The sequence below is a fragment of the Nothobranchius furzeri genome, chromosome 18 (assembly GCF_043380555.1).
Source record: "Nothobranchius furzeri strain GRZ-AD chromosome 18, NfurGRZ-RIMD1, whole genome shotgun sequence".
Lineage (NCBI taxonomy): Eukaryota > Metazoa > Chordata > Actinopteri > Cyprinodontiformes > Nothobranchiidae > Nothobranchius > Nothobranchius furzeri.
In genome coordinates this window covers 25205302-25230952 of record NC_091758.1, presented here as the reverse complement: position 1 = coordinate 25230952, position 25651 = coordinate 25205302, and the positions used below count along the sequence as shown (strand labels likewise).

Genomic DNA, 25651 nt, shown 5'->3' with positions numbered 1-25651 from the left:
ATTCCACGAGTTTCATGTTTACAGCTACGGTTCAGCACCAGAAGACTCTAAATGATGAGCGAAGACAAGTCATACTCTGTAGGTTCCTAAGTAGGTTCACTGTAATATGGTGGTATTGGTAATAGAAAATACTTCTTGAGATTACTTTTTTAGCTAACAGTTTTTTTCTAATTCATCGTTAGCATTGTTAGCTTAATGTTAGCCACTAGCCTTCTTCATCTGATATTATAGTAAAACAAATAGAGACTGTGGCTTACAACTTTTGGGTTGCTCCTTATTACTGGTTTAGGATTTTCACAAACACTGCTGTGTTTTGCCGGCCGGTGTTGAATTACAAATGCCCGGGCTGCAGTGTTAGCTGGTGCAGACTCTGCAACCCATCAGTCACACAAATTCTAAACAGACTCTCAAGATTATTTAAAAGGAGAGAAACTGACACGCCCCCAAGAGGCTGAGAAGAAAATCTGCTTTAATGTAACTTTCCTTCCAACATGATGGAGACTTCAGACTGTTTTGTGATTATTTCACTGCAAAAATTCTCACATATTGTACCATTAAAGAAATATATTAGATAACCAATAATTAGTTTTAAGAGAATGTTAATTTCCCCAAAACCATTCAGGCCAATATACTTAAACCATAACACCAGGAAGCATACTGAAAATGCTGTATACTCAGAATTTGCCACAAGGTGGCGCTATGTCCTTTTACACAGAGCTGGACAGTGGGTGGTACACTGTGAAAAAGTATTCATTCCATCACAGGTCTAACGGAGACATGAGAAGACAGAAATCCTGTTTACACACACCTAAGATGTGTGAACTGTGAGGAAAAACACACAATCACAAAAACACAAAACTGAGATTTGAAGCCTTCTTGCTTCTAAATGATACAGATGTGTTCTAGGGTTCAATGGGTGTTAAAAGCATTTTAACATAACTATACCCTCTCTCTCTCTCTCTCTCTCTCTCTCTCTCTCTCTCTCTCTCTCTCTCTCTCTCTCTCTCACACACACACACACACACACACACACGCAAATATATATGTATATTTAGCTACGTCATTAAAATGTATTATTTTTCCACATGAGCGTCTGTTAAATGTCTTTAACTATTTGCTGTGTTGTAGAAACTAAGACAGTCTCCATTCCTGGTTTTAGGAACATATATTAGTTTTTAAATCAGGCAATCTTAGTAGGGGTTGTCCTACTGATCAGATCTGATTTTGCTCCCCCTTCAACGGCCAAAAAAGGTTTGTGAGAACAGCTGGTGTGCTGAGCTCCAGCTAAGAATAACCTGGACTTTCTGGGTGGATAAAGTTATCCTCCATCTCCTCCATGTGCTGACCTATCCCCATGTGAGGCACCAAAGACTCTGGGTGGGGTCCTCTGCACGCTCCCCTCACCCTACCCAGCCCCGTGCTTAGCTCGGCTCTTCCCTCCCCTGCTCTGCTGCACCCCACTGTCCCCACCTCAATGCTGCCGACCCGGCAGCTCCAAATTTCCCCCCCCTCCACACCTGAGAGCTTAAATTCTATTTTTTATTTCATTTTCATTAAGTTGGACAACACCAGCAAGGATCACCAACTGGAAATGGAATAATTTATTTATTTTCATTGTATTTTTTTCATATTGAGTTGATGTTGATTGGATGTACTGAAGAGATCCCCAATCACCTCTACATGAGGAGGCTTTGTTTATAGCATAAATCCCTGAAACAGGCTCCACATCACCATGGCTGAAGGTAGGATACCAGTTATGATAATGATATATGCTGTGTACAATACAAAATATTTTCATTAGCAGTACCCTTCAAAGAGCAAGTGCTTAAAACTGTTGCTATAAATATAAGAGATCATGTTGCAGGGGTGCTAGCATTACTGTCCTTGTGACAGTAGAGCTGACCCCCCACTCCTCCAACTGTGGTGGAAGAAAAGTACCGTTCATCTGCATTAATTAATGTCTTAGTAAACGCTAACTCTAATATAGACATGAGGGAAACACTTATTCTTTATTTTTCTAATTCCATTGCAGTTCCAGTTCAAGTTTATAAGTTTAACATTCATATTTGTTGCATTGAAATGTGGTGGCCAACAGTGGTTGAAGATGGTTGGAGATTGAAGAAAGTGATAGATAGATAGATAGATAGATAGATAGATAGATAGATAGATAGATAGATAGATAGATAGATAGATAGATAGATAGATAGATAGATAGATAGATAGATGGATGGATGGATGGATGGATGGATGGATGGATGGATGGATGGATAGATAGATAGATAGATAGATAGATAGATAGATAGATAGATAGATAGATAGATAGATAGATAGATAGATAGATAGATTGATTGATTGATTGATTGATTGATTGATTGATTGATTGATTTGAGGTTGGTTTGGACACTCATTGGCCTTCATCAATAGTTTAACATGGTAACTTTATCTTCTAATTATTTTATTATTTATTTATTAAATTTAGTTTGTCCGTACATTAGGTCCTCAACAAATTTCACAATTTTACAGTAAAATAACAGAGTTTTGTGCAATTATACAATAAATTCAGCTGTATGTGACTATTGTTTAGTCAATTTCACAGATCACTGTGTATACTAGATGAGGAGAGGTTTCAGATCCTGTCACATGCTAGACAGAATGTTGTGAAATGCTGTCACAAGCATTTTTCTCTGGCGTGATAAACTTACTGGAAAGCTACGTGGTAAAGACACATTCACCTTTTTAGGTGTTACATGAAAAAAAAACAGACTTTGTGTTGATTATGTATAAATGTGGCTTTTTAATGGAGAAAGGGCATTTAATGAATTTCTGCAGAACCAGACATTCATTGTCAATGCTAATTAAATTATGGAGCTGTATTAGCATTTAAAAATATGTTGGTTTTTTTCCTAATTGTTAGGTATCAATGAAGATTCGATTGTTTTATTTTTATTTTTATTTTTTATTTTTGCTATTTTGATCAAGATTTATTTCAGGCATGTCCAAAGTGTCACGTTTTGAGGATGTTTAGGACCCAAATATGCAGAAACCCAGGATGACACGAGGCTGGAGATGATGTAAAGTAAATATGCTTTATTTTGCAGGACGAACAAAAATAAATCCAAAGGCAGCGAGCCAAAAGTCCAAAAATCCAAAAACCCTGGTAACAAAAACAAAAGCTCACTGAGAGCACCAAAACCTGGAGACATAAGCTCAACTAGAGCACGAAACAATGCTGACAAATATACAATGGACCAACAACAACACAGAGACAAGACAGGGCTTAAATAGACTGGGAAGATGAGAGGGAGATAATTGCAGGTGTGTGGGGAGAGGGACCAGGTGAATACAATTACTAAATCAGGGAGGAGGAAGAAAACACTGGTGGGAAAAACACACTAAATACTGAAAGACTGTAACAAAGGAAAATGACCTAAGAGAAAAACAAAAGACCAGAAAGCATGAACCATGACTAATATACTAAGGGGAAGCTGACACTAAAGGAAAACACTATAGAAAGAAACAACAGGGGCGTGGCTAAGAGGGGGCCAAGAGAGCACAGGACCTGGGAAAGGGATGTCTGAGGGGGGAAACCTAAAGGGCAAATGGGGAACACCAGGAGACACATGAGGAAGACACAGACTTAACACATGAGGGCGCTAGAAGACACAAAAGGAGCACCTAGAGAGGATGGAGAAACACCAGGAGGCACATGAAGGAAGGGGCAGATGCAGACCATGACACAAAGGGCAGCGCAGGGGGCATTTACAGCCCTTAGAGTGATTTTTTTGTGGCCTCCTAGCTGCATTTCTATAATGATTAAATGTTTTAATTAAGATATTTCCTTATATGTGGCTTATTTTTGAGCAGTACAAATAAAAACAATTTTTACATTTTTGAAGTTAAATTTTTTGGCCTTCAAAGACTTTTACTTGGTGATTTTGGTGATCGTTTTGAAAAGTCTGGACACCCCTGTTTTTTTTAATTGTAACAGGGTGTGATCACAGTGGAGGAGACAGTTATTGTCCAAGCGACCAATCCTAATAAACTACAGTGATTTAATGAGCTGATATTTATATTTTTATGTACACACACATTTTGTAGTTTTGGAACCATGGAATAATCTGTGTTTTCTGATGGACAGATGAAGTAACAGTGGCTCAATCTCTTGGTAATTTTAGAATCCAGGAGCCAGTTTTGTGATGATGCTTTCATATGTCCATGTCCAGGAGCCAAACCCACCTCGGCCAGTGGGCCCGGTGGAGCTGCACAGACGACATCTCTCAAATCTAAAGCTCTGGAGTTCCTTAGGAGGCTGAAAATGTCTGTGGAGCTGGTTATCGCGCTGGCTGCTCTCCTGTCCTGGGTTGTAGTGGGCGTGGTGATGTTTGACTTTGTGGAATACAAAGCAGTACCCGGTGAGTCTCAAACACCACAAATGCGAGGTAACTCTGGTTTAATTCAGTAAGAAAATGCAGGTTTAAGAGCAAATGTGTCCCAACGTTTCTCAGACATTCAGCAGATCGTAACGGACCCTGTTCAAGCTGTAAACAATGCTGTTGATGAAGTGTCGAGCCTTCTCAATAAGTTCCAAGGTACATCTAGCATGAGGAACGTTTTCATTAAATTAGGAAACACTTAAATGCATGACTTTCTCCTGTTTTCTTTTTCAGAATGTGCTCCTGATTTGAGTGACCCAATGTCTGCCGCTACGTACGCAGCTGAAGAAATAGCAGAAGCAAAAGATGGATTTGTTCGCTATTTTTCAGATGAAGAAGGTATAAAAACTCCCCTAAAGCACATTAGACCAACCAAAGAGAGGTGAAATAAACTGTTTTGTACCACAGGGACTTTCTACCTGAGCTACGTTGATCCTGTCGTTATCGGTAGAAGAGCTTTCCATTCAACCAATGATTTTACGTGTGGGATGCTCAACTACCTCGGGGACACGCTGAGTTACGTAATGGAGACTGTAACGGACGCCACTCTGGATATAAAGACAGGTGTGTTTTCTGATTATATCATATTTGATCATTTTATTTATTCCTGAACCACATAATAAATCTGATAAATCTGCATTTCTTTCCCCCTCAGGACAAATTGATCTTAGTTACATTGACCCTGTGATAATAGGCAGAGGCATCTTCAATATTACTAACAAGGTCTTGTGTGAAGTGATGGGGTGTATCCAGAATGGGCTTTGCTTCATACTTGACTCCATATTGGATTTTTCAACAGGTATTTCCTCATTCTTGTGCCTTATTATCATAATTACCATTTGAAAGCTTCACCTGTGCTCGTTTATTTCCTGTTTATCAGGGACGACTGACCTGAGCTTCATTGACCCCGTGGTGATCGGAAGAAAATTATTCACTTTTACAAACGACACGGTTTGTGGAATAACAGGCTACATCCAGGGCGTGCTCTGCATCCTGGTGGACTCCATACTGGATGTAACGAAAGGCACGTTTACCTTCAATTATCTAAAGTCTGATACCAACTTTCTCCTCAGTTTGCATAATTTCCACGGTGATTTTCTGTTTGTATTTCTCAGGATCAACAGACCTCAGCTACATTGACCCTGTGGTGATTGGACGAAAAATCTTCAACGTTATAAATGACGCTGTTTGTGGAATAACAGGTTTCACTCAGGACATACTCTGCACCGTCATAGACAATCTAATGTATATTTTTAAAGGTAGAATATATTTAATGTAATCATTAGTAATGCACAGATATGAAAACTTGGGCCGATATGGATACTGCTGTTATGGCCAGTGACTGATATTTAACAATACTATATACATGATATAGACCTTTGCTACACTTTTGACACTACATACAAGCCAGACCACCTACAGTGCAGCTCTGCTTCACCTAAACACCATAATCTTGCACTGCATCACAATCAGTGACACGTGCCCAAACAATTACCACAAGCCCAACCCCAAAACACATGCGCAAACATCATAAGGATGGAAATAAACATCGGTTGTTACTATCAAACCACTTGTACATAATATCAGACAAATGCCAGTATGGTAACAAACTTTTGGCCAACACCATTGTTGATGCATCGTACATCCCTAGCAATTATACCATGTTTGATGACAGCTCTGTCTTTCCTGGCTGTGTGTGCTGTTCTCAGGAACAACTGATGTCAGCTTCATGGACCCCGTGGTCATCGGTAGAAAAAGCTTCAGCATTACCAATGACTTTGTGAGCGGAATAGCAGGATCCATCCAGGGAGTGCTCTGTGTGATTCTAGATGTGATACTGGACACTTTAAACGGTACTCATTGCTCCAGTTTACCACTTTTTTTTTTAATTTCTCACCATAATGTGCACTATTCAGCTCCAGTTACCACAACAATTATAAGCAATCTTTCTTCAACTTCTCCAGGTGTCCAACAGGCTGTGGGTTTCAGTCCCATGTCTGTCCTGAAGACAACAGTAGAAATCACCAAAGATCAGATCGGCACAGTCGTCGGCTTCCTCTCCACAACACTTATTGTTGAAAAAGGTGACTTGCATCCTTAAACAATGTATATTTAATGCATTTCAAATAATCGAATAAAAATAATCATATTTTGGTTTTTCAGGGATTATTCCTGAAGCATCCATTGATCCTATGAAAGCTGCTGATGAGTTCACAGACAAAACAGATTCATTCTTGGGTCAAATGTCAAGCATGCTCGTTGGTGATCATGGTGAGCTAGTTGGACAGCTGGTGAGATAGTTAAAGAAAATATAACTTCACACTGATGCCTAATAATCTCTTATTTTAGGTGAACCTGTCACCTCTCCAGGTGTAAATATAGTCACTGACAAAGGTTTTACTTTTTTATTCCTCTTCAAAAATCTATCAGCAAACTGTTGCTGCATGACTGTAAGGTTAATAACACTTGTCTTTTTGGATATAGATGAAGCTGTGACTCCTTTATCTGATGTCAAATTGGTAAAAAAGAAAGGTGAGAAACGCGTTTTCCTCATTCTGTTGCACAAAATCAGATATTTGGTTCCTGAAAGACAAGCTTATTAATTAGAATTTTTATTGTAGACATATTTACACCTTCAACTGAAAAAGGTAAGAAAATGTTTAATCACATGGCATGTTCATGGATTTTCTAACAGATGTAATGTGTGCTGCCTGTTTGAGTGCATAGATTGGCTGAATGGTTTTACAGATCCGTCCTGATGCATGTCTGCAGCAATCTGCTAATTTATTGCCAAATTTTGCTGTTTCGTCGTGTTGTTCAGGCACCGTTACAAACTGTGCTGATCTTATAATAAACACCATTTGTACTTGTTCTGTAGCATGGACCAATGTGCATTATAACCCGCGTGAATACTTGTGGTAATAAATGGGCAACCAGATTGTTCTGTTTTGGGTGACTACATGCATAAACTGTGCAGCTGTTATTGTTTTGCTTCCATTGTTGTACAATGTCAGTTTGTGGGACGTAGCACACGAGAACTCACTGACTCCTTTCTTGCATTTTCTGTTCGTCATCTGTATAACCGCTCTTTGAATAAAGTGTTTTGTCTGAGGTCGTTTTGTTACGTCTGGGGTACATGAAGTTCTCAAAATATTTGGGCTTTTACTTTGAAAGTATGTTCCCAATTGGTGTTAGGATTTTCATGTTAAATTTCAACGGAGGGGTTCTTTACACACTGCCTGGCAAAAAATAAAGTCATCACCAAAAATAAATAAATAAATAAATACCAAAATTTCTCAGAAAGCAAAAAATGTTTACATTTTACATTGCCCAAATATTTTCAGACCTAAACAGCACACAGTATTTTCTAAATTTCATGTGGAACATATGATTTATATGCTCTGAATCCCTGATTTGTTCAGTATTATTGTCACACATCATAATAAAATTCACTCTTGTTGTAGTAATGCGTTAAGTGAAAGATGTTGGAGAGTGGTAATAAAATGTAATACGGACACCAGGTTTTATAAACTCTTTTAACACGAATAGTGATCTCATTACCAATTTAAAAAGTTATGATTTCTGAATAAATTATTTATTTCAAAGGCTAGTAATAAATTAATTAATTAGCATTATAAAGCCATATGAAAACCAGATTGTGTTGTTATTGTCATCATGCACCTGCTGCAAAATCCATCAAATTTATTTACTGCTAAAACAAATTGTAACACGTAACTGTAAAAACAAGGACATTAGCTTAGAGGGTTCCTGATACAGTGACAGACATAAAACAGGCTGATGAAGACGAAGTTGTCTCTGCTGCAGACTTACCTGCAGACTCAAAAACAGAGGAGGTGGACGCCGAGGAGCCCACACAAGCTGCTGCTGAACGAGAAGGGACCGATGCAGAGGATGATGAGGGTATTCATGTTCTTTTTTCTATTCTTAGTCACACTTATTAGATTGAAAATTAATAACAAGAACTAAATTGAATGCTTTGCACATCACTAGTGAAACTTGCTGAAGAACTGCAACCTGTGAGCTCACGGGAGAAGGAAGGAGTCTTTGAGGATGAAAGTGACAAGGTCGTGGGAAAAGAAGAGGAAGAGTCCTTCGATGTGGAAGAAGAAGTGCATATTAGAACAGAGCAGGATGCAGAACCCTTTGAACAAGAACGGAAAAAGGAGGACGAAGGTGGTGAAAAGGAAGAGGAGGAGGAAAAACCTAAGATTGAAGATTTGGCTAAACTTAAGCAAGAGGGAGAAGAGGAGATCATAGAAGCTGGAGACCATTCGGTAAAAGAGGAAGAGGCAGAGGAGGAAGGGGGAAAATCCCAAACTGAAGATGTAGTAGAACACAAGAAATCAGAAGAAGAGAAAACTCAAACCAAAGAGGAAGAAAAAATGGAGGAGAAGGAGGAGGACAAACCCCAAACCAAAGATACAACAAACCTTCAGGAAGAGGAAGAGGAAGAGGATGAAAAAACTGAAACTGAAATCCATTTAGTAAAAGAAGATGCAGAGGAGGAGGAACATGACAAACACCAAATTGAAGCTGTAGTAAAACAGAAGGAAGAAGAAGAAGCTGAAACCAATGACAGTTTAGCCAAAGAGGAAGAAGAAATGGAGGAGAATAAACCCAAAACCATGATAAACCTTGAGGAAGAGGGAGAGGATGAGAAAACTAAAACTGAAGACCATTTAGTAAAACAAGATGCAGAGGATGAGGACAAACTCCAGTTTGAAGACGTAGCAAAACACAGTGAAGAGGAGGACGAGAAAGCTGAAACTAAAGACATTTTTGCCAAAGAGGAGGAAGAAAAGGAGGAAGAGGAGGAAGAAAAACCCAAAATCAAAGATATACCAAAGCTTCAAGAAGTCGAGGATGAGCAGATTGATACCGATGACCATTTAGCTAAAGAAGAGGAAGAGGAAAAATATCTAACTGAAGAAGTAGCAAAACACAGTGAAGAGGAAGAGGAGGCAGAAACCAAAGGAAATTTAGCTAAAGAGGAGGAAGAGGAAATAACTCAAATTCATCATAAGACAAAAGAAAAGGAGGAAGATGAAACTGAAGACATTGTGGCCCAAGATCAAAATGAGAAGATGGAGGAAAATACCCTTTCTGAAGATCTATATGAGGATAAGGACAAGGATTCTGAAACTGAAGTCCTTTTGGCAGATGCAGATGAGAGAGAGAAGACAGAGGAACCAAACATTGTAATAAAGGCACAAGTGCTGAAGAAGGAAGAGACTTTATCCACAGAGGTTTTGGAAGACGAGGAGCAAGCAATGGAGCAAACCAAAACTGAAGACGATTTAAAGGAAAAGGAGGGAAAGGATAAAGAGAAAACTCCATCAAAAGAAGAAGTGGAGTCCACAGATTTAACAGAGGAGGAGGCAAAAACAGAAGACCTTCTTGCTGATGAGAATAACAACAAAGGCAGAAAAACTGAACCTAAACGACCGAAGAAGCTGAAAATATCACAGAGACAACATGAGGACAAATATGAGACAGGTACAAACTCTATCCATTATTTTAGATTCATTTTGTTTTACATCTGATGGTCCAAAAACATAGATTTTTACTTGTTTTTGTGGAATGTTCAACCTGTAAAGCTTCTGGAACCAGTGAGGTCTAATTTTCCTGGTTGGTTCATGACATTTTTATGTTTAGTGTCAAAACTGTGGATTTGACTAAAGCTTCTGTTGTTTTGACCCTGCGCCTCTAGAGCTTTGCAAGAATTTGCTTTGACATTTACTTTCCATCCCTACCTACTAGAATTAAACTGTGATTTTAATAACAGTCCTTACTTTTCAATATAATAAGCAACCACAAGCAATTCCAGCAGTTCTTTAACATTGGCATTGATGTGTTTATGTCTGCAGACCTTAAAGTTTCAGAACCTCTAAAAGAGGAGGGAACTAAAGTTGTAAAGCAAAAGGAGGGAAAACCAAAGAAGGAGGCTAAACCTGAGGTTGAAATTCTGAACAAACCAAGTCCTAAAGGTAAAAATGAGACAAAGCTAGAAAGTGAGTGCTGAATATATGCTTAGCATGAAACACGAACAAAATCTTCACAAGATGCCTGAGCAGTGGAGGAATAGTCTTGTGCTGATTTATTAAACAAGGGAGATATAAAGCTTGAGGCAGCTGCAGAGGAATAAATCAAATCAGTCAAAAAAAAAGAAACTTTCCAAAAGAGTGGTAGAAGTTAGGCTTAGGTCAGAAGTGAGCATTTGTGAGCAACATTATGGTTTCATGCCAAGACAGAGTACTACATATACTGTTGTTGTAAGGACTATGATAGAGAAGTACAGAGAAGGTAAGAGGGTTTGTGTCTTTGTAGATTAAAAAAAGCTTAATACAGGGTACAGAGAGAGGAGCTGTGGTATTGAGTGAGGAGTTTGCTAGCACGCTAAAGTGATGCAGAACCCATATGAGAGCGAGACAAAGTGGAGGTGGAACTGCATTAAGCATCAGTTCTAAGCCCCTTGTTTGCTTTTGTAATCCACAAGCTGACAGATGTTAGACAAGAGTCTATGGTGTTTGCAGTTGACATTGTGATCTGCAGTAAGAGTTGGGCATGGAAAAGCTAGAGCGATGGAGATATGTACTGAAAAATAGGTGTTATGACTGGTAACTGCAAGACAGACTACATGAGTGTAAATGAGATGCACAAACTGAACGATGATGACAGGTAGAAGGATGCTGACGTTAGCGCCACAACATTGGAGGCTGAGAGGAAGAAAAAAAGGGAGATTTGTGGATGTGGTGAAACGTTTGTTGATGTAGAGGATGCAGAAAGAAAAGGTCAAAAGAGAAAAAGAAAGTATGTTTACAATTTCTGATTTTATTCACCATGAAAATCAATATTTAAATTTAAGTACAGGGTCAAAACCAAAATTATATTAGCAAGGTCTATTTTCTGACCATTACAAACATTGGACAGTTTAAAAAAGAATACAGCAAGTCCTACAGAGTTATATGCTATGAAGCTGTGCACAGTTGTACATTTTTGATGTAGCAATTTCTAAAAGAAATTATTTTCCTTGTTTCCAATAGAAAAAATACCTGCAAAGAAGCCTCAGAAAGAGAAGGAAAAGGAAACGAAAGTTACCCCAGTTGAGAAAGATGTGACAAAAGCTCTCAAAAAAATGGAACAAGAGAACATATCTAAAACGGAGGAAAGGCAGGGAATTAGAAAGCAAAAAGATTATCAACAAAAACAGGTTTCTAAAAACGAAAAAGACAAAATGAGACAAATTAAGGAAGAACAATTAGATAACAAACCTTCCAAAGGAAAAAGGGATGAAATGAAACATGTTAAAGAAAAAGTGGAAGAAAAGAAATCACAAAAAGAAAAAAAGCTTTCCAAAGAAATTCTGCAAGAAAAGAAACCATATTTAGAAAAGATAGAAGAAAAGAAACATCCAAAAGAAAAGGTTGAAGAAAAGAAAATACCTCGACAAAAGGTGGACAAAAAGAAACTGGCAAAAGAAATGCTGATGAAGACGAAACCACCAATAGAAAGGGTCAAAGAAAAGAAACCTCCAAAAGAAGTGATAGAAAAGAAACTACAGAAGGAAAAAATAGAAGAAAAGAAACCAATTACAGAAATGGTGGAGGAAAAGAAAGCACTCAAAGAAGAGGAAGTAGAGAAGAAACCAACAAAGGAAAATGTTGAAGAAACAAAACCATTCAATGTAAAGGCAGAGAAGAAACCATCGCAAAAAAAGGAAAAACATAAAGAAATGGTAGAAAAGAAGATATTACCTAAACAAAAAACAAAGGAGAAACCACCCAAAGAGAAGATAGAAGAAAAGAAACCATCTAAAGAGAAGGTAGAAGAAAAAGCACATCCAAAAGAAATGGGAGAAAATGAGACACCACCCAAAACCAAGGCAGAGAAAAAGAAACCACCTAAAGAAAAAAGTGACAAAGAGAAATCACCCAAAGCAAAGACTGAAGAAAGGAAAGAACCCAAAGAAAATGTTAAAGATAAGAAACCGCCAAAAGAAGCAGAAGAAGAAAATAAAATTTCAAAAGAAAAGGTAGAAGAAAAGAAATCACTCAAAGAAAATGTTGAGGAAAAGAAACCTCACAAAGAAACAGTGGAAGAAAATAAACCATCAACAGAACAGGTAGAACAAAATAAACTGCCCGAAAAAATGGTGGAAGAAAAGAAACCCCAAAAAGAAAAGACTGATGAAAAGAAACCACCAAAAGGTAAGGAAGAAGAAAAACTTCCACAACAAAAGGAAGAAGGAACAAAAACACCCAAAGAAAAGACAGAGGAAAAGAAACCACCCAAAGAAAAAGTTGACAAAGAGAAACTACCCAAACAAAGGGTAGAAAAAAAGAAATTACCCAAAGAAAAGGCAACGGAAAAGAAGCCACTTGAAGAGAGGATAGAACAAAAGAAATTACCCAAAGAAAGGGGTGATAAAAAGAAAACATCCAAAGAAGTGGTAGAAGAAAAGAAACCATCAACCGAACAGGTAGACCAAAATAAACCACCCAAAAAAATGGTGGAAGAAAAGAAACCCCAAAAAGAAATAACTGATGAAAAGAAACCACCAAAAGGTAAGGTTGACAAAAAAGAACAACCCAAAGAAAGGGCAGAAGAAACGAATTTACCCAAGGAAAAAGTAAAGGAAATGAAGCCACTCAAGGAGAGGGTAGAACAAAAGAAATTACCTAAAGACAAAGGTGATGGAAAGAAAACACCCAAACAAAAGGTGGATGAACAGAAACCAGCCAAACAAAGGGTAGGAGAAAAGAAATTACCCAAGGAAAAGGAAAAGATGCCACCCAAGGAGAGGGTAGAAGAAAATAAATTATCCAAAGAAAAGGATGATGAAAATAAAATACCTAAAGAAAAGGTGGACGAAAACAAACTGCCCAAAGAAGAGGTAGAAGAAAAGATACCATCCAAAGAAAAGGTAGAAAAGAAACACCCAAAAGAAAAGATTGAGAAAAAGAAACAACCAAAAGTTAAGGTAAAAGAAAATACATTTCCACAAGAAAAGGCAGAAGAAACAAAAGCACCCAAAGAAAAGGTAGAAGATAAGAAATTACCCAAAGAAAAGGTAGAAGATAAGAAATTACCCAAAGAAAAGGGTGATGAAAAGAAACTGCCCAAAGAAAAGGTAGAAGAAAAGAAACAATCCAAAGAAAAGGTAGAGGAAAGAAAGTCACCCAGGGAGAGGCTAGAAGAAAAGAAGTTACCCAAAGAAATACACGATGAAAAGACAATAGCCAAAGAAAAGGTGGAGGTAAAGAAACTGACCAAAGAAAATGTAGAAGAAAAGAAACCATCCAAAGATATGGTAGAAAAGAAACCTCCAAAAGAAAAGATTGATGAAAAGAAACAACCAACAGTTAAAGCAGAAAAAACAAAAACACCAAAAGAAAAGGCAGAAGAAACAAAAGCATCCAGACAAAGTGCAGAAGATAAGAAATTACCCAAAGAAAAGGGTGATGAAAAGAAACCATCCAAAGAAAAGGTAGAGGAAATGAAGTCACCCAGGGAGAGGGTAGAAGAAAAGAAATTACCCAAAGAAAAACATGGAGAAAAGAAAATACCCAAAGAAAAGGTGGACATAAAGAAACCATCCAAAGAAAACGTAGAAAAGAAACCCCCAAAAGAAAAGATTGAAGAAAAGAAACAACCAACAGTTAAAGCAGAAGAAACAAAAGCACCCAAAGAAAAGGCAGAAGAAACAAAAGCATCCAGACAAAGTGCAGAAGATAAGAAATTGCCCAAAGAAAAGGGTGATGAAAAGAAACCATCCAAAGAAAAGGTAGAGGAAATGAAGTCACCCAGGGAGAGGGTAGAAGAAAATAAATTACCCAAAGAAAAACATGGAGAAAAGAAAATACCCAAAGAAAAGGTGGACATAAAGAAACCATCCAAAGAAAACGTAGAAAAGAAACCCCCAAAAGAAAAGATTGAAGAAAATAAACAACCAACAGTTAAAGCAGAAGAAACAAAAGCACCCAAAGAAAAGGCAGAAGAAACAAAAACACACAAAGAAAAGGCAGCGGAAAAGAAACCATCAAAAGAAAGGGTGGAAGAAAAGAAGCCACCCAAGGACGGGGTAGAAAAAAATATATTATCCAAAGAAAAACATGATGAAAAGAAAACACCCAAAGAAAAGGTGGACAAAAATAAACCACCCAAAGAAAAGGTAGAAGAAAAAGAAACCTCCATAGAGAAAAAGATAGAAGAAAAGAAACATCCAAAAGAAAAAGCAGAGGAAAAGAAGGCACCTAAGGAGAGGGTAGAAGAAAAGAAATTACCCCAAAAAGAGGGTGATGAAAAGAAACTACCCAAAGTAAAGGCAAAGGGAGATAAACCATCCAAAGAAAGGGTCAAACAAAAGGAATTACCAAAAGAAAAATTGGATGAAAAGAAACCACCAAAGGAAATAGTAGACAAAATGAAACCACCCACAGTAAAGGTTGAAGAAAAGACACCCCCTGAAGAAAGCGTAGAAAAGAAACAACTGAAAGAAAAGATAGAAGAAAAGAAACCTCTCAAAGAAAAAGCAGACAAAAAGAAAAAACTCAAAGAAAAGACTGAAGAAAAGAAGCCACTCAAAGAAATGGTGGATGGAATAAAACATCTTAAAGAAAACGTAGAGGAGATGAAATCACCCATTCAAAATGTAAAAGAAAAGGAACCCCCAAAAGGAAAAGTAGAGGAAGAAAAAACACCCAAAGATGTGTTGGGAAAAAAGACACCTTCTAAAGAAAAGATTGATGAAAAGAAAGCCCTAAAAGAAAAGGAAGAAAAACAGAAACCTCCCAAAGAAATAATTGAAGACAAGAAACCAGCCAAAGACATGGTGGAAGAAAAAGAGCAATCCAAAGACTTGGTTCAGGAAAAGAAACTGCCTGAAGAAAAAGTAGAAGAAAAGAAACCACCCAAAGAAAATATAGAACAAAATAAACCACTGAATGAAAAGGCTAAAGAAAAGATACCATCCATAGAAAAGGCAGAGGAAAAGATACCACCCAAAGAAAAGAGTGAAGAAATGAAACCTCCCAAGGAAATGGTTGATGAAAAGGAATCAACTACAGATACAGTTGGAGCAAAGAAGCTACCAAAAGAAACTGTAGAGGGAAAGAAACCACCCAAAGAAAAGACAGAAGAAGCAAAACCTTCTAAAGATAAGGTGGAAAAAAAGAAACCACTTAGAGAAAAGGTTAAAGAAAAGAAGGTGCCCAAAGAAAAGGTAGAGAAAAAGAAGGCATCCAAAGAAAAGGTAGAAAAAATTAAACCTCCCAAAGAAAAGGTAGAAGAAACAAGACCACCCAAAGAAAGATTTGAAGAAAAGAAGACACCTGCAGAAAAGTTTAAAGCAAAAAAGCTACCTAAAGAAACAGTAGAGAAAAAGAAACCACCCAAAGAAAAGTTAGAAGAAACAAAATCTTCTAAAGATGAGGTGGAAGAAGAGAAACAACTCAGAGAAAAATTAGAAGAAAAGCTACCCAAAGAAAAGGTAGAGAAAAAGAGACCACCCAAAGAAAAGTTAGAAGAAACAAAACCTTCTAAAGATGAGGTGGAAGAAAAGAAACAACTCAGAGAAAAAGTAGAAGAAAAACTACCCAAAGAAAAGGTAGAGAAAAAGAAGACACCCAAAGAAAAGATAGGAGAAAGTACACCTTCCAAAGAAGAGGTGGAAGAAAAGAAACCACCCAAAGAAAAAGGTGAAGAAAAGAAGCTACCAAAAGAAAAGGTAGAAAAAAAGAAGACACCTAAAGAAAAAGTGAAAGAAAAGAAACCTACAGAAAAGAAAGAAGATGAGAAACTTCCACAGGAAATGACTGAAGAAAGATTAACTATTAAAGACAAAAAGAAAGAAAAGAAACCCCTTGAAGAAAAGAAACAAGAAAAGACAACACATAAAGAATTTATCAAACCATCTGAAATACAAATTGAAGAAAAGAAATCTCCCAAAGAAAGGGTGGAAGAAAAGAAACTTCATAAGGAAAAGAAAGAAGAATCTAAACACAAAGAAAAGATATTTGAAGTTGTGAAATTGTCAACGGAGGTCACAAAAGATCAGGAAAAGCAGGATAGACCTTCCAAAGAAAAGACAAAAGAAACAAAAGCAAAGAAACTAGGGGACAAAGACCTACTACAAACTTTTAAAGATAAGAGAGAGAAGATTGCTCAAGAGGAAAAGAAAACCACAAAGCCTCCTAAAGTACAAGAAAAAATTCAAGTGACTCTCAGAAAAGACAAAGAATCTGATCAGAAGAGAGTTGCAAAAAAAGGTAGGGAGAACCACAGCTTTACAATTTTTATTGCAAAGATTTCTCTTAGACAATTGCTGCTAACTATGGTGGTCTGTCCTTAGTTCAAACATTTTGTTATTTGTCCACTATACACTGTACAAGACCTAGTTTGGACATCCTACAGACGTGGTCTGGACAGACGGACTCAATATAGACATGATCTGCACGTCCATGTGACATTGACTGTTTGCAGGGAATAACCCCTTTTTTATGTGTGGCAGTGTGAGCGTCCTGTCACAGTGTCCCGATTGATCATGAGCCCTGGCTTCTTGGCCAAGGCCAAGGGGATGTCCCTTTGGCTGACTGGTTAGCGCGCGTGACTCATCCGGGAGTCTGGGGATCGAATCCCACCTTGGCCCTCATTTCAACACCTTGTCACATATGTAATACAATTTTTTTGTGAGCCATAATACAAAGAAAGTTTATGAAATTGTGATGGTACACACAGGAACTGAACCCTTCAATTGCACCAAACTACAACAAGTTGTTTAAAAATATGTTTATTGAAGGTCAGGTTAGAGGTACAATGGAAGCAGAAGTTAAATGAAGATGAGGCAGAAGGCTTGGCCAATGAAAGACTGGGTTCAGAACTGTGAGGGAATTGGGGAATCAAAAATCTTGAAACAGACAAATGCTGGAATGCTAATAGGGATCTCATGTAATCTACCAATTGATCCTAGGAATAGAGTTGCTTGTATGCAGGCAAACACACGGGGCAGTAATCTCCTGACTCTAGGGGCTTAGTTGTGTCTGATAAGTGAGACTGGGAATCATGTGGAACAGCAGAATGTGGCAGCTGTCATGGATTCTGGGAGCTATTCCGAGTGACTCGGGATTCCCTCCTGCTCATCCCTCTGTGTGAACTTCCAACTCGCCTGGGGGGACTAAAGCCTACAACAGGTTTCCACTGAAAGTTGTCAGGCTGGTGTGTGGTGAAATATCATGGATCACTGCACCAACTTCAGCCTAAACAGGATGTAAAATATTAGTTCTTTACCAATAAATCATATGATTTGCTATGTATTTGTTTTACTCCAGATGTCAAACCCAAACACAGAGTCACAACTGTCAAACGGGAGATTGCTTCAGTCCTAAAGAAGGAGCATCTCAATGTTACAAAGGCTGGTGAGTCTGAGGGGGTCTTGGTGGATCTGGAAATAATTGCAATGCTGTTTCATATATAGATGTGAATCTATGATCAACAAATCAGTCGTCTATTTAGACTTTTTTAATGCTCACCAAAAGCGGAGGTTCCAAAGGTGATGCTCGAACCAAAACTAGCAAAGACAGGGAAGACAAATCTTTACACATTCATTAATCAGTTCATCCATTTATTTATATTTTTGCTGTTTTATTGTGTTTTGTTGTAAGACATGAATTTCATGCATAGATCATATAATTGTGCTCTGAAAGAAAGTGTAAAAACATGCACAGATGTTTTTTTAGTGTAAACTTTCCTGTGCTGCAGTTACAAAGGAGCCGAAAGATGAACCAACAACCCAAAATCTGAACTAAACCAGACAGTTCAAACCTCAATTTGCCTCAAGTGCTTCTGATGTAGTTCTGGCATCGTTTTATCTTTAATTTCTTAAGAACAGGGCACTCTGTGTTTCTTTTTGAAAATTTTTAGCCATCTTCACATTGTTAAAGGGCATTTATTGAACTAAAATCTTACAGGTTTGGCCAAAATTTGGCCTTTGTATATTTAATGAAATTCAAATTTTAACTGTTTAGTATTGAGATGTGATTGCTGATTGCGGTGGCAAAAACAAAACAATTATGGCAAGACGTTTTATGCTTTGCTGTTGAAGATAAATGTTTGTCTGCTCAAATGGGCTGAGATAGCTCTAACGGAGAGAAACTCCTGGAGCTTCATCGTTCCGGCTTAAAATCTCTGTTGATTCAAAAGTGAAATTTCCTTCCAGTTTTTACTTTCATTTTCAATATAGTTGCCAGCCAAAGCTCTGCAGTACCTCCACCCACGTGGTCATGACACCTCCCTCTGTTACACCAAGGCGTATTATGCATTCACAAGTCCAGTGTTGCAGTAATATTACTACAAAGCGTGGTGGCCCGAATTCCCGCAACATCATGCCGCCACGGCGCGTTCATGACACACATCGTGGTGGCAGTATTACGCTGATTTGCCGGCATGTCGTGTCTTCTTAAAAAAGGCTAAAGGGGGGCTCGCCAGGCTATGTGCCAAGTGCACTGTTTAGAAACCACGTCTGTAGTATTTGATCCAAGTTTTACCTTTGAACCTGGAACACTGGTTACATTAAAAACAGATGAGAAGACCTATGCATAAATTGCTGTAAAACTCCAATCAGTGATCTGCCTCGTTTAGACTTTTTGCTGCAAAATCTTTTCAGTTTTTCCTTCCAATCATTCATTGTAAATAAAATTAAATAATGTTAATGACCATTTTAAATGGACAAAGAACAAATGGGCAACCCTGGGTTAATTCAACCCTTAATAAAACAATGTACTCTTGTTTTTATTTCAGATATCAAACCCAGAGAGAGAATCACAACTGTCAAGTTAGCTTCAGTCTTCAAAAAGGAGCATCTTAATGTTACAAAAGCTGGTAACTTACTTCTCATGTTTTGTGTATTTTGTTTTTTGCAAATAAAATTTTTGATGTGTCATAATTTAAATGATGCACCGACATTTATGTAAACATAAAGCTTGTATGTCTTTTCCAGCTTCACTGGCTATCAAGGAGCCCAAAAAGGAACCAAAAACCAGACCTAAACCTGTAAAACCAGGTAATACAAACACCAACAATAACTAAGAAAATGAATAAATCTATAAAAGTGGGATGGAAACACATTAAAATCTGAATGAAACTAAAAACTAATTAGACCAACTAACTGATACATATCAATCAGATTTAAATGTAAGCTCACTTAAACACATTTTTAAATAAAGCGCAAATTAACTTCATACTCAAAAATTGTATTTATTATTTATTTTTTAGATGCTGAGGTTTCTAAAGTGAAAGCCAAGCGAGCTCCTTCAAGGAAAGGTAAACAGGAAATGTTAAAAGATAATCGGTGTGTGATAAAGGCAAATAATACATTTTATTCAAAAATATTCGCTGATTCATTTCAAGTTCCCAGTTTGACCCAATTGTGCAAAAGTTCCAAGGTCACACGTAACAACTAATCAGGAGACAAAGCTTTGCTAACACACGACTACATGTTATTAGTAGGGATGCACCGATCAGGTTTTTTGCTGCCGATCACCGATACCCATATCAAAGAATGCTGATCACCGATACCGATCACGTGGATTGGCCAGAAATTTTCTACAACATTATAATGAGTGCTACAAACTACATAATCTGGAAATAAAGGAAATGTAACCTAATCTAAAATGGTCTATATTAAGGTTGTCACGGTGTGAAAATTTAACCTCACGGTTATTGTGACCAAAATTACCACGGTTTTCGGTATTATCGCGGTATTTTTTTTAAACGTGCTACATTTTCACACAATTAAATAAACCCTGTATGTCAGGAAATATTGTCCTCAGTTTGTGTCTAAATTTTGCCTAAAATGTGTTATTTTGTAATTATGTTGTTTATTTGTTTACATTTTTCCCCTTTAGTCTTTGAAATACCAATATTTGCCCATAACTTCTTATTTTATGTCTGTTTGATGTCATCATTTTAAAAATCTTAGATCAGATGATACTCAGTACTCAAGTAGTCTTCTAATCAGATACTTTTTTTTACCCTTACTTGAGCAATCCGTATATCAGGAAAATATTGTCCTCGGTTTGTGTTCTTCCAGTGAGCTTTGCAGATGTGGGAAAATGTCATCAGGCAGTAATCTTAGTTAAATTCATAATTATTCTCGGAGAGAGACCAACTCTTATCTGCCCCTGGGAGCCCCGTAATGCATAGCGTCATTTCAACATGGGGGTATCCGCGACACGGTTTATATGCAGGTAGCGGCCCTGCAGCTGCTTTATATAGCGACTCGTTGCATTCTCCCTCAACCCAAATCCTCGGATCACGCATTTTAGCTAAAACGCTAACGTTAGCTTGCCTTGCGTTGACTGTAGAGTTGTGGGTGATGGTCACGCAGATGTGTCATGAGATTTGAAGCGTTGCTGCCTTTCACAGACACTTTTTCTGCTCGTGCTGCAAACAGGATAGCCGTCCGTCTTCTATAAACTCCCTCGGCATTCTTCAAATATCTAAAATATGCCCGTACTTCCGACTTTGTCTTCTTTGAGGGATAATAAATGTCCTCCTGAGCGCTGCCGTCTCCTCCTTTGACCATTATTTCAGCTTTAGCTTCAAGAAAGTTTTGTTGTAAACAAAGCGTGCGTCTGTGCCGCCGGCAACTTCAGCCGATGATACGGTGGCTGGTAAGGGTCACCGCGCCTACACCGCAGCCACGGTAAACCCATCGAGATAATAATAGTTTTTTTTTTAAAAACAAGACTGTTATTATTATTGTCAACTTTTTTTTTTTACCGGGGTTTACCGCTACACTGGTTACCGTGACAACCCTACCTGATCGGTTTGCTTTGATCTATTTTGAAAATTCCGATCAAAACCGATAGTGGCGCTATCGGCCGATTACGATCAAATGCCGATCCATCGGTGCATCCCTAGTTATTAGTGTGTGAAGTAAAGGCCAACGCTGCCCCTGCAATTAAAGATAACCTTGTCATCATAATTAAATGTTTTTTAATGATTTGATAGCCATATAAAACTGTCTGATTCCTGATTTATTGCACACAGAGCCTCCAGCTCCTAAAGAAAAGACTAAACCAGTCATCTTGACCAAAGGTGAGCATGGGGTTTATTATATTTGATGATTAAATGTAAATCTGTCATCATTCTCACTGTTTGGAATGATGCCTTCACAAGATCAGGCTCTCCACCTGAAGATGTCCAAGTTTGTTTGTTTTTTGTGAAGTTTGTAGGCTGCAAAAATGGAATTATGTTTCTTATTGGGTTCACATTTCATTTAATTTTTTCTGTAAAACTCAATATTAAATGTTTTTACTTAGAAACCGCTCCTGTCAAGAAAAAAACTGCACCAACGATTAAAGTTAAAGGTAATAGTTTCTTTATGCTTATTTCAACGTTTTAGTAAACAAATGTGTGTATGCATGAGTGAATGACAGATTGTGTTGTAAAGAGACTTGGGGGGGTTCCAGGACTCTAGAAGGTGCTACAACAAATACAGGCCATTTACCATTCTAACAGTGTTTTCCTCAGCTTTTAACTTCTGCACACATTTGTTACAGATGAAGCACCAGACAAAAATGTGTCTCTGACAAAGGAGAAGGTGAAGGCGGTATCACCAAGGAAAGGTACAGCTCCACCCTTAAATGTGTGTGTGGTTTGATCTTTACTGCTGTTACATTTTCACACTAAAAGTTTGCACTTTTTCTGTTGTAGCTCCTGTGACTCCAAAAGAAAAAGTCAAAGCAGCAATCAAAACCACAATCAAAAAGGGTAATCCTGCAGGATGATGTCCATTTGTGACTTTTAGATTTTAGATATTTAACACAGATGCATTTTTATCACAGAGTGAAAACATTCAAGTGTGTTTAAAACATTAGTTTGGGCTTCTTATTCTTGAATTTCCCTACAGCTGTTACCAGGATGAAGCCGATATCTGCTGAGAAGAAGAGAGGTAAAGACGAGTTGATCATGTATTTGTTGTGCAGTATTTAAAACACAAGCTGTTTTATCAATGTGTTGAAATATTTTTCTTTGCATTTTTTTAAATTTATTTCATATCATCAAAGGATGGTTGAAGCAAATAATCCATTTTATTTTTAAAGCAACAATGAATCCGTTTTCCGGCTCACCAAGACCAGTTTGAAAGCAGTTGCTCAAAGTGTTAAAAACTCTTTAGTGTTGCTTTAAATTGGATTAGATTTTATTATACGTTAGATTGAATTATTATGCATGCAAATCTATTTTGTTTTGCTTCACTTCAGAAAAACCTGTGAAAAAAGCTATGAGAGAAGAACCTAAAGGTAAATTTCAAACAAAAGGTTTATGTGAAAAATACAGAATTATTTTAAACAGATGTAAAAATGGTTTTACTATTTGGCCTAAATCTTTTCTGATATTTTCTATAATTTGTAGAAGACAAAGTTCTTAAAGAAATACAAGGTTCTGCAAAGAAAGGTACATTTTCACCTTTTTTCTGTTTTTCTAGCTTTTTTTTATTTTTACTTTATTTATGCATAAAATTTTCTTTTTCAGAAAAAATAGTTGAGAAGGATGTTGTGAAGGAGGAAAAGGTTGAAGGTACTGAGATGTTTTATTCAGATTTTAGAACATTTGAAGGTTTTGTGTTTAAAATGTGGTTCTTGTGTTAACAGAAAAGCCTCCAGAAAGCTTCCTGACGGAGGGTAAGCATATGTAAACATTCAGATGACAGCGTCTGTGTCCTTCTTGGACAGGGAGAAAACTCAATTCTCTGTTCTGTTCTTCCACAGAGGAAATGCCGTTCTTCCAGTGCTTCTTTGTGGACGAGGACGATTCCCCTTTTCCATTTTACGCCTTCTCTCCTTTTCATATTTGACATGTCTGAAAAGCTTTATGAGGCTTTCAGTTCAGTGAGAATACTGATCATGACTAGGTCTCATCACGGCCTGTGCTGCTAAAACACCGTGGACAGGAGAGGACGATTCTGTGTGATGGACCGTTTAGTGTTTTATTTTATTTGCTGATTTCCAGAACTGGTTGAGCTCTCATACCAAATACATGTAGTCAGTGTCATTCCTTTCCATTTTTTATTCATTTTAAGTATCCAGGAGGCATCTGTCTCACTCATACAGCTCTTAAACTGAATTTACACCCAGCTTGGTATTTATTTTGGGAGAGACTTGGCTTCAGGCCCTTTTAGCCCAAAATTACCTGAAATGCTGCAGAAACTATGAGTAATAACACACCTCGCTGTTAAATCTTCATTTTCTTGATTTTGTGCATCAAAAGGAATGACCGTGCACTGTATAGGAGAGCTCCCAGACTTTACTGGTGACCTGAAACATGAAGTTGTGTGTAACTGAACCATCTGCACCAGGTTTTTCTTTAAAAATCGGTGCTCAGCAACCATTTCCTGAATTCTCAGACAGAGTCGTGAGTGTTCAGATGTATTTTTGACCATTACAGAGGAGAATTGTGTAATTCATTGACTGACCAAACACTGGCTGTTCAGCTGTGTACACAATGAGGAAACTTGATGCATTTAGGAAACCTTATAACTATTGTGGGCAGCAGTAGCTCAACAGGTTGAGCGGGTTGTCCAGTAATCGGAAGGTTGCAGGTTCGATCCCGGCTCCGGACAGAGAATGCTGCTGTTGTGTCCTTGGGCAAGACACTTAACCCACCTTGCCTGCTGGTGGTGGTCGGAGGGTCCGGTGGCGCCTGTGCTCGGCAGCCTCGCCTCCGTCAGTGCGCTGTGGCTACATCGTAGCTCATCATCACCAGTGTATGAATGTGTGTGTGAATGGATGAATGATACACTGTAGTGTAAAGCGCTTTGGAGTCCTTAGTCTGAGAGGCGCTATACAAGCGCGGGTCATTTATCATTAACCTCATAACTATGGGCATATACAACATCTGTTCATATTATAACAAGGCGTGTTCTTATTCAAACAAGATTTCTCTTGTTTGGACATTCTGTAAAGGAGATGAGCATGAGAGAGAAACCTAAAATCAGGAAGCGTGTGTGTGTGTGTGTGTGTGTGTGTGAACATGGACAGGGGAAAGGCAGACCTGCTCAGGTGTAATCTGAGTCATCTTTTGGATGTGGCACAGATTAATCTCCGCAGCCTGTTGTACTGATCCTGAGTCAGCTTTGCATCTTCAGAGATGAAATAAAAGGAACACACCCTCAGATTTTATTGTGATGCTTCAAAATGACATTAAAATGGGGGTTAGCCTATATTTGTTCAGACATGACAGATCTGTTCTGTTTATTTTTTATAGGAGCACTAAAAGTCCTAATTATTAGTTTGAAACTGACCTAACATACCTAAAGACTCACTTTTACCAGGTGAACATGTGCAGTATGTAGTTTTTTGTTGAGCTAAAGAATCACACCACTGTTCTGTTTTTGTTTTTAAACGATCCGTGCATGAGCATGAGGCGTGTGTGATTGATGTGAGAAGTTCCACCCAGTCAGAAGTTAGTGAATCACAAACACACTTGAACATGTTTGAGGTATTCAAAACCAACAAAGTCTCATGCTGAGAGAGAAAATTGATCTTGATGTAAATAGTTTATTAAGTGGGGAAATTTTATTATTTTATCTGGATTCATATATGATGGGATTGCTCTTGTAAAGCAGTAAACTTGTATTATGTATGCCCTCTTTGTGCTTGTGAATAAAAACAATTTGGAATTAAAACGTATCACTTCTGTTGTTTTTTGCTTTTCTTTCGGCTTTGTTTTTCATCTTTTCCCTTCAGGGGTTGCCTCAGCAAATCATATGTCTTTATTTAGTCCTATCTTTTGCATCCTCTACTCCACCCTCTTTATGCCCTCTTTAACCACATCTATATCTCCTTTTTAGTCTTTATACCTCCTCCATGGAGGCTCCAATCTCAGCATCCCTCTACCTAAGTAAGGATGCTGAGGTTGGAGCCTCCAGGCAGGAGACATAGAAGACAAATGAGATGTATGGATGCTTGGATATTTGATGTTGGTCATTCCTTTATTTAAATGTACAATTGTTCTGGTTACAATTTACAAGAAGGGTCCCTTTATTAAAGTAACTTAGTGCATAATTTAGCATTAATAAACAAAGAGTGCCTTTGTTTGCGATATTAACTAATAAGTGTCCTTAAGGTTAGAACAAAGGGCCAGGCGGTGTTTGCTCAGTAATGCATTACATAAAATGGTTTAGCAGTTATTAATGCTTA

At 37.8% G+C, this 25651-nt stretch overlaps 1 protein-coding gene across 6 annotated transcripts; it reads left to right on the top strand.

Moving 5' to 3' along the window:
- Positions 1–1362: 1362 nt before the first annotated feature.
- Positions 1363–25141, top strand: si:ch211-266g18.10 (trichohyalin). Of its 6 annotated transcripts, none has more exons than XM_015969603.3 (32): positions 1366–1742; positions 4224–4412; positions 4506–4589; positions 4668–4772; positions 4842–4997; positions 5089–5232; positions 5314–5457; positions 5549–5692; positions 6143–6286; positions 6398–6517; positions 6597–6704; positions 6783–6827; positions 6918–6965; positions 7055–7081; positions 8259–8354; positions 8445–9950; positions 10322–10441; positions 11498–16720; positions 17780–17866; positions 19248–19328; positions 19447–19509; positions 19722–19769; positions 21501–21548; positions 21773–21820; positions 22013–22078; positions 22167–22223; positions 22363–22404; positions 22715–22753; positions 22866–22907; positions 22986–23030; positions 23105–23134; positions 23222–25141. In XM_015969603.3, exons 1-32 carry the CDS (start codon positions 1733–1735, stop codon positions 23305–23307), a joined length of 9195 nt encoding a protein of 3064 aa, XP_015825089.3. In that variant the 5' UTR covers positions 1366–1732; the 3' UTR covers positions 23308–25141. The 6 variants fall into 6 exon arrangements, 5 of the variants coding, with proteins under 5 accessions (XP_015825089.3, XP_070402951.1, XP_070402950.1 ...); XM_070546849.1 differs by having other exon boundaries at positions 1367–1742; positions 5549–5635; XM_070546850.1 differs by lacking the exon at positions 10322–10441.
- The last annotated feature ends 510 nt before the right edge of the window (positions 25142–25651 follow it).

Excerpts from the sequence above, each read along its gene's own strand:
- si:ch211-266g18.10 (XM_015969603.3), top strand. Across the intron at positions 4,590-4,667 it reads CCTTCTCAATAAGTTCCAAG|AATGTGCTCCTGATTTGAGT; the intron begins GTACATCTAGCA and ends TTTCTTTTTCAG. Across the intron at positions 19,329-19,446 it reads TCTTAATGTTACAAAAGCTG|CTTCACTGGCTATCAAGGAG; the intron begins GTAACTTACTTC and ends TGTCTTTTCCAG.